At 35.9% G+C, this 9211-nt stretch overlaps 1 protein-coding gene and 1 non-coding gene across 5 annotated transcripts in view; both read left to right on the forward strand.

Annotated features, from left to right (window-relative positions):
- The window catches only part of Dhc64C (dynein heavy chain, cytoplasmic), a 50172-nt gene extending 41641 nt beyond the window's left edge, over positions 1-8531 (forward strand). For 2 of the 4 annotated variants that reach the window (XM_067756818.1, XM_067756820.1), the window contains 7 exons: positions 542-740; positions 2226-2343; positions 2411-2762; positions 3611-4656; positions 4727-6664; positions 7254-7522; positions 7594-8531. In XM_067756818.1, coding sequence (XP_067612919.1) covers positions 542-740; positions 2226-2343; positions 2411-2762; positions 3611-4656; positions 4727-6664; positions 7254-7522; positions 7594-7759 — 4088 coding nt within the window. In that variant the 3' untranslated portion in view covers positions 7760-8531. The remainder of the gene's footprint in view (positions 1-541; positions 741-2225; positions 2344-2410; positions 2763-3610; positions 4657-4726; positions 6665-7253; positions 7523-7593) is intronic. The other 2 variants (XM_067756819.1, XM_067756821.1) reach the window with 1 other exon arrangement.
- A 316-nt stretch (positions 8532-8847) lies between these two features.
- TRNAQ-CUG (transfer RNA glutamine (anticodon CUG)) lies at positions 8848-8919 on the forward strand. The gene has a single exon. It is a non-coding gene; the product is annotated as a tRNA-Gln (tRNA).
- Positions 8920-9211: the final 292 nt, after the last annotated feature.

A 9211-nucleotide genomic window follows, 5' to 3' on the forward strand; every position in this document is an offset into this window, starting at 1 on the left:
GAAGTTGCTATTCGTCCATACATTTTGTTTGTGTGGAAGTAAGAATACTTACTTAAAAAAAGAAATTAAAAAATCGTCAAACTTTTGTGCTGAGTATACCGAACGAGTAGGGACAACCTTAATGTGTGCTAAAATTTAAAAAACATTACTTTCGAAAATCGTTAGTAAGTTCAGTGTTCATAGCAAGCCGATCAAAACTAAATTGTAAAAAACGTATAAATTCGTCTGTAGGATATAATTTGAAGAGGATAACCTTTTGTTTGTAATATACGAGAAGGCCATAAGCTAATACTAAAAGAGCTCACCAAGCACCAAACAAGCAGGATAATAAACTGGATTGAACACATAAAATGAACAACAATCAACAATTGATATTTTTTTTTTTAATAAAAACTGAAATATAACTCTCACTTATTCTAGTTTAATAAAATTAGTTAAATAACCGTTAATAAACAAAACATATAGATATGTATGTATGTCATGTGTCCTACTACTTTTACTCACCACACATTACTTATAACTCGCTTGATATTCACTTTAGCCGTTAAATCGATACGTAAACAACAACTTGTTGAAGTTCGAACCATGGCCAATCCACCATCGGTGGTGAAATTGGCTTTAGAATCAATCTGTCTGCTATTGGGTGAAAATGCTACGGACTGGAAGTCGATACGTGCCGTTATAATGCGAGAAAACTTTATAAATTCAATTGTATCTAACTTCAATACTGAAAATATAACGTAAGCATGATAAAAACAATTTTATGTTATATTAAGTATAACGAGTTAGATTTTTTTTGTTTACAAATTTTACTGATTTTAAGTAATTAGAATTTTTATTTTTTTAATGAGTTGTATAATTGATTGCTTAGGAAAAAAAAAGTTTAATGTTGCTGATTTTTGATAGCCTTGAAATTTTTTACAATAATAAGTTTACTGTTTAGATAAAAAATTTTATTAATTTTTTCCAGAAACATATATTTTGTTCGCTTCGTGCAATATTAAAAACTGGCAACTTACAAATTTGTTAGATTTTCAATATTTTCTTACGAATTTGAAAAAGTACGCTCTACAAAAAAACTGCTTGGTTCACGTTGGGAAAAAGTTAACGTGCTTGTTCCGTTTTTGCACAAACAATTCTCGAATCGATTTTTAAATTTTCAAATTAAGTTACTATATATTAAATTTTTCAAGGCTAAATTAAAAAAAAATTTATCGATTTGAGAAAATCAAATTAGCTTTTTAAATCGAATTCGAAAAATTTTCTCAAATTAGAAAAATGGCAAATGTCTGTTATTTTTTCTCTATTCAATCTAAAGTTTGGATTGTTGAAACATTTTCGTTCACCATAAGAAAATGAAAAGGAACCACTTCGAAAATATTTTAATTTTCGAATTCTTTTCTCGAATGCGAAAATTTTGTATCTGTTTATTTTTGCAGTGACCGCGCTTTTCTAACAAAATTGGCGCAAATTGAGAGATAAAAAACTAACAACCTGCTACGGTGTTCATAAAAATTTCCGATCGATTTTGAAATCACATAAACATTTTTTTTCGAATTCGAAAGTCGAAGCATATGTTGGAAAACTTGAATTTTTCATGATCTTTGTATTACTTTATTTGGAAATTAAAAATGACTGCTATCTCATTTAAACTTTTTGTACTTTAAAAACTTCGAAGTTCTATTATAGTGAATTCGAATTGAAAGTAATTCAGCTCAAAGCTATTCAATCAATTATACAAAGTCTCACTTTATTTTTTGTTAAAGCAAAACTTAATTATATTTTTAAATTGGTTTTTTTGTAGTTTTTTTCTGATTTAATGAAGTTTAGCTTTCCCCTCCCCCATTGCAATTGGTTGAACGCGTTTTAGTAGTTTTTGCCGAAGCGTTGCGTAGTAGATACAGAAGAGCGTTCGTCGCTTGGTTCGGATCACTTTTATATACATATTTTTAGTTTTTATTTGATTTTTATCGTTACGGTGTCAGCTTAACTTATTTTAACTTGTAAAGTTTTAATCCCATTAATTTCGTAAAATTTCTCTCTTTTGGTTTTGGTTCTTATTTACCAACTTTTTTTCTTGTTAATAAGTAGTAAACGCTTTGCTTGCTTGCCATACACTTTGGATTGGTGCTTTTCATTATTATAATGGAAGAAATCAAATGTTAATGTTTGTAAACTAAAATTGTTTTTTTTTATTTTGTAATAAAATATTACAACGAATTTAGCGATGAGGTACGTGAAAAAATGAAGAGCAAATATCTAAGCAATCCGGATTATAATTTTGAAAAAGTGAATCGCGCCAGTATGGCTTGTGGTCCTATGGTCAAATGGGCAATCGCACAGGTAGCTTTTCATTGATTTAATAAAAAATAAGTAATACTGTATACTTTTTTTTAACTTCTCCTTGTAGATCGAATACGCCGATATGTTAAAACGCGTCGAACCGTTACGCGAAGAATTGCGTTCGTTGGAAGAGCAAGCTGATGTAAATAAGCAAAGTGCTAAGGAAACTAAGGATCTAGTTGAGCAGTTGGAGCGTAGTATCGCTGCATACAAGGAGGAATACGCACAACTCATCTCGCAGGCTCAGGCTATTAAAACCGATTTGGAAAATGTACAAGCTAAAGTGGATCGTTCGATAGCTTTGCTCAAGAGTTTGAATATTGAACGTGAACGTTGGGAGAGCACTAGCGAAACATTTAAATCACAAATGTCAACTATTATTGGTGATGTGTTGCTCTCGGCTGCTTTTATTGCTTATGGTAAGATGTGAAATTGTTGTATAAAAAAACGAGAAACACTTTCAGAAGTGGAAAATTAGAACATGTAAATCCTCCCATATTAATGCTATAAAGCTAAACATTTTTGGAACTTTGCTTTGGAATAATTCACTTTTTAAGTACTCTATAAACACTTTATAATACTAATTGTCGGATATTATCTATACTTTTGTGGCATTTAAGCTGTTATGAAATAATACAGGAAGTATAATTTGAGAGTTTGATCACGAAGTTATAAAAGCAATAAGTTCGAACTATAGGCAGCTTATTTTCGCGCTATAGAAGGTGGCTTTAAAATCGAAAAAAGGTGATGTGTAGGTAAGGCTAATCAGTTGGTCTATGTTGGGATTCAATTTCGCTCAATATTCTTGACGGGACCTGATACGCCATACTAATAGGCCGTTAGTTTACTTAGTTTGCAAAATTTCATTTCAAGGCGCGACAACCTCCGAAGAGATTTTAGGCCGAGCTTCTTTTTCAATTTGGGTTGTTCTTTTTTAAATTTTTTCTACAAATTGGCTAGACGGGACCTATGTATGTACATGTTTTACGCTGACTTTGAAAGGCATCTGCAAGACATGAGTGTTCATTGAGAACCTTAAATGGCAGAAATACGCTTGGAGTGTTTGCTAAACCACTGCCAAGAGTGGATAGCCCCCTTAGAAAAAAAAAATAGCGAACTTGAATGTGTCTGATAATTCAATTCATTCAAAAGGTGGGACTAATAAGATTTAGTTTTCTCCTTTTTTAAGCTCATCATTTCGTATATACGAGAAAATTTCCGCGATAACTAAAACACCAACCAAACTCACTCTAACTTAAATTTTTAGGTGGTTACTTCGACCAACATTATCGTTTGAATCTCTTCACCACTTGGTGTCAGCATCTACAATCTGCCAACATACAATATCGTGCTGATATGGCACGCACCGAATATCTATCGAATCCCGATGAACGTTTACGTTGGCAGGCGAATGCACTGCCAACAGATGATTTGTGCACTGAAAACGCAATTATGCTTAAGAGATTCAATCGGTATCCACTCATTATTGATCCATCTGGACAAGCTACTACGTTCTTGCTCAACGAATATGCTGGCAAGAAAATTACAAAGACTTCATTCTTAGATGATTCGTTCCGTAAGAACTTAGAATCTGCGTTACGTTTTGGTAATCCACTACTCGTACAAGATGTTGAAAACTACGATCCGATTTTGAATCCCGTACTAAATCGTGAGTTGCGACGCACTGGTGGACGTGTACTTATTACGTTGGGAGATCAGGATATAGATTTATCGCCTTCATTCGTAATCTTTTTGTCTACACGTGACCCAACAGTAGAATTCCCACCAGATATTTGCTCGCGTGTCACCTTCGTCAATTTCACTGTTACGCGTAGCTCTTTGCAATCACAATGTTTGAATCAGGTATTGAAAGCGGAACGTCCAGATATTGATGAGAAACGTTCAGATTTGCTAAAATTGCAAGGTGAATTCCGTTTACGTTTGCGTCAGCTTGAAAAGAGTTTACTGCAGGCTTTGAATGATGCAAAGGGTAAGATATTGGATGATGATTCGGTGATTACTACATTGGAGACTTTGAAGAAGGAAGCATACGATATCAATCAGAAGGTGGATGAGACTGATAAGGTTATTGCAGAAATTGAGACTGTATCGCAACAGTATTTGCCATTATCAGTGGCTTGCAGCAATATCTACTTCACAATGGATAGCTTGAATCAAGTGCATTTCCTTTATCAGTATTCGCTAAAGATGTTCTTAGATATATTCTCGACTGTATTGTACAACAATACTAAATTGGATGGCAAGAGCGAATATTCTGAGCGTTTGGGTATCATTACCAAAGATCTTTTCCAGGTGTTTATTATTTGAATTTGATTAGAATTATTTTCACTTTTTTAACTCTTAATATAATTTTCCTTTTCAGGTGTGCTATGAGCGCGTCGCACGTGGCATGTTGCACAATGATCGCCTCACATTTGCTTTGTTAATGTGCAAAATACATCTAAAGGGCACTTCCGAACAGAACTTAGACCCTGAATTCAATTTCTTCTTACGTAGTCGCGAAGGTCTACTCGCCAACCCCACACCACTTGAAGGTCTATCTGCTGAGCAAATTGAAAGTGTTAATCGTTTACAATCACGTCTACCAATTTTCCGCAAATTGGTCGAAAAACTGAAATCTATGCCCGAAATCGGCGCTTGGCTGCAGCAAAGCTCTCCAGAGCAGTGTGTACCACAATTGTGGGATGAATCGAAGGCATTAACGCCAATTGTTGGCGCCATACATCAGTTGCTCTTAATACAAGCTTTTCGACCCGATCGCGTTATCGCGGCCGCACATAAAGTTGTCGATGCTGTGCTGGGCGTAGATTTTATGCCGAATGCTGAAAAAGAATTAGACTTGTCCGCTGTTGTAGAGAAGCAATTGAATTGTAATACACCTGCACTCTTGTGCTCCGTGCCAGGTTTTGATGCCTCAGGACGTGTGGATGATTTGGCTGTCGAATTGAATAAACAAATTTCTAGCATAGCCATTGGTTCCGCTGAAGGCTTTAATCAAGCTGAACGCGCCATCAACATGGCTTGCAATAGTGGACGCTGGGTTTTGTTGAAGAATGTACATTTGGCACCACAATGGTTGGTGCAATTAGAGAAGAAACTGCATTCGTTGCAACCGCATTCGGGCTTCCGTTTATTCCTTACCATGGAAATCAATCCCAAGGTGCCTGTGAACTTGTTACGCGCAGGCCGTATTTTCGTTTTTGAACCACCACCTGGCATACGTGCAAATTTGTTGCGCACTTTCTCAACTGTACCGGTGGCGCGCATGATGAAAGCGCCCAGCGAACGTGCACGTTTGTACTTCTTGCTGGCTTGGTTTCATGCCATTGTGCAGGAACGTTTGCGGTATGTTCCACTTGGTTGGGCTAAAAAATACGAATTCAATGAATCGGATTTGCGCGTCGCTTGTGACACACTCGACACTTGGATCGATACGACCGCAATGGGTCGCACTAATTTGCCGCCAGAGAAGGTGCCATGGGACGCAATAGTCACATTGTTATCGCAATCCATCTATGGCGGTAAAATTGATAATGATTTCGATCAACGTTTATTAACATCATTCTTAAAGAAACTATTTACGGCACGCAGTTTCGAAAGCGATTTTGCACTTGTGGCCAATGTTGATGGTGGCGCCGGTGGCCAGCGTCATATAACAATGCCCGATGGCACACGACGTGACCATTTCTTGAAATGGATAGAGAATTTGTCTGATCGTCAGACGCCTTCTTGGTTGGGTTTGCCAAATAATGCAGAAAAAGTGTTGTTAACGACACGTGGCACAGATTTGGTTAGTAAACTATTGAAAATGCAACAACTTGAGGATGATGACGAATTGGCCTATAGTGTGGAAGAGCACGCAGAGGCAGCTAATGCAAATGCAGCACGTCAAGAAGATGGGCGCCCCTCATGGATGAAGACTTTACATAATTCGGCTACTGCTTGGTTAGAACTTTTACCCAAAAATTTGGCAATACTTAAGCGCACAGTGGAGAATATCAAAGATCCCTTATATCGTTACTTTGAACGTGAAGTTACTTCGGGCGCTAAATTGCTTACAACTGTTATATCCGATTTACAAGATGTCGTATTGATTTGTCAAGGCGAAAAGAAACAGACCAATCATCATCGCTCCATGTTGTCAGAGCTGGTACGTGGCATTATACCCAAGGGTTGGAAACGTTATACTGTGCCAGTGGGTTGCACCGTTATACAATGGATCACTGATTTTAGTAATCGTGTGCAGCAGCTACAGAAGGTATCAAAGTTGGTGTCGCAGGCAGGTGCCAAGGAGTTGCAGGTAAACTAAAATCTATATCTGAAGTATGTTCGTGGAAATTACTGTTTTAATATTATTAAATTCATTTCTGATTATCCCAAACGCCTTATCATTCGTTACGAACACCTTCTAGATGTTAAAGCTTTTATGGTTTGAAAAACTGCCATACTTAAATATGGACCCTTTTAGATACTTAATATCGAGGTACCAGTTGGTTCGCTTTCTAGGTGATTTCTTAGACATAAACCTTCTAAGATTTTCGAAAATTTTTAATTTGAAAAGGCGGACGCCTAATTTTAATTTAAACCCATTACAAACTCTTCGAAACTATTTTCTATATATTTGAAAATATCGAAGTAAAAAAGTAGCAGGATCATCTCGGAAACCAAATAAGATATCACATACGAGCGTTCTAGCTTTATTTTAAAAGTTAAGCATTTCTTCCAATGTTCGAATTGTTCGATGTTTTTTTACAACAGTCTGCCTAGTACTAGGAAATTTTTACTCTGTTGGATTATGGATGAACAGAACGATCTGGCCCCAATCGGAATCTTGTTGCCGCTAACTTTAATGTTCGAAAATATAAGTATTTCATTCTTTTCTTTTACAGACATTCCCCGTTTGGTTAGGCGGTTTGTTGAATCCGGAAGCCTACATCACCGCAACACGCCAATGCGTTGCACAGGCTAACAGCTGGTCATTGGAGGAATTAGCTTTGGAGGTTACTATTACCGAGTCGAGCATTAATCCTGATCAAAAGGATAGCAGCTTTGGTGTGACCGGATTGAAGTTACAAGGCGCACAATGCAAAAATAACGAACTCCTGTTGGCTTCAACAATTATGATGGACTTGCCACTCACTGTACTCAAATGGGTGAAGTAAGTTTTCGAAATTATAATAATATAACAAATTTCCAATCTCATCTATAATTGTTTGGGCTTTTTTCCAGAGCTACATCTGAAGTGCGCGTTAGTAAACTAACTTTGCCAGTCTACTTGAACTCCACACGTACTGAGCTGTTATTCACTGTTGATTTAGCCGTAGCTGCTGGTCAAGATCCACACAGTTTCTATGAGCGTGGTGTTGCAGTACTCACCTCGACTGCTTTGAATTAAATTTGGTGGCCAGCTAGGGAGGAACGGAGGAAAGAAGATTGAAAAAAAAAAATAAATAAACATATATAAATATACTGCATATTAGCATAAATAATCGATAAACATTTATGCAGCTAAAGTGTTTTTTCTTAAGTATCAGAGCTGGGTAAAAATCTAACATTGGAAAATAAATTTAGTCTCAAGATGTCTAAAAAGTAATCAGTTTATTAGCAATCCCAACGAATTGCTGTTTAGTGTTATTATATGGAATCGTATTTTGTTAATAGTATGGAAAAAACTACTATTTTCTTTTACAGTTGCCTAAAGAACTAAATTACTTTTGAATTGGAATCATATTCAACTCTATTCGCTTAGACTGAAGAAATTGATTACTTTTTAAATTACTGCAGAATATATATATCTTTGTTCAACGTAAAATATTTAATAAAAGTATTCAATTTAAAATCGACACCTTAGTGGAGTATAACCCTGTTTCGGCTGCCAGTTCAAAAACGACCTTACTCAAAATGAGTATGAAGAAATTCCCATGTTCGAATTTCTTTCTATCTCATACTTTTATTCACAAACGCTATTATGGCGGTTTTTGAAACAGATTATGAGATATGGACTTCGTCAACCGAATTCTGATAAAAGGCGTTTTCGAAGCGGCAGCCGACATGGGATAATATACCACTAAGTAGTCAAAATATTCAATTTATTCAACAATACAATATACTCAATGTATTCAATACTCAAAGCATTCAATAAAAGTTATTCCATGTGCATGAAAATATTTTGTATGTGTTCTTTATTTAATCGAAAATGAAGCAATAGTAAGAGGGTTTTGGGAAAGGTATGAGTTAGTGAGTGAAGAAATTTTCCTTCACAAAAGCAAGCATTCATATGCAGCTCCTTCAACTTTTCTTGCACAAAGCATGCATTAATAGCATATCGTTGGCAGCTCTGCTTGTTCTTGCATTCCTCTATCGATAACAGCAAGGATGCACTTTACTGTTATCTGTTCGCTAACATTCGCATGTCCCTACATATGCGCACAAATGTAACTGTTAGTGTCATTTAATACTGTGATAAGAAATGTACCGTTAAGAGGTTCCATGGTGTAATGGCCAGCACTCTGGACTCTGAATCCAGCGATCCGAGTTCAAGTCTCGGTGGGACCTAAGTGGTTTTTTTCTTGGCTTTCATTACATTTTTTAAAATTTCGAAGTACCTGGAATATTCAAAATATCCTTGTAACAAGAATATCCTGACGAACTAATTATGATTTTTTTTTATTCAAGTATAGATACAGGTACATATATGCCAGCCTATAAATGCGGTAGTGTTTCAATTAGATAGGGATAATTATTTTACTATAGAAGAAAGATAGAAGAATAATAAGATGTAACGGCCAGCAATTTTAAAATCTATGACCAGAGGTTTAGAAATATGAAAGAAGCTTTATAAGAATAA

Source organism: Eurosta solidaginis, chromosome 5 (genome assembly GCF_040869045.1).
Source record: "Eurosta solidaginis isolate ZX-2024a chromosome 5, ASM4086904v1, whole genome shotgun sequence".
Lineage (NCBI taxonomy): Eukaryota > Metazoa > Arthropoda > Insecta > Diptera > Tephritidae > Eurosta > Eurosta solidaginis.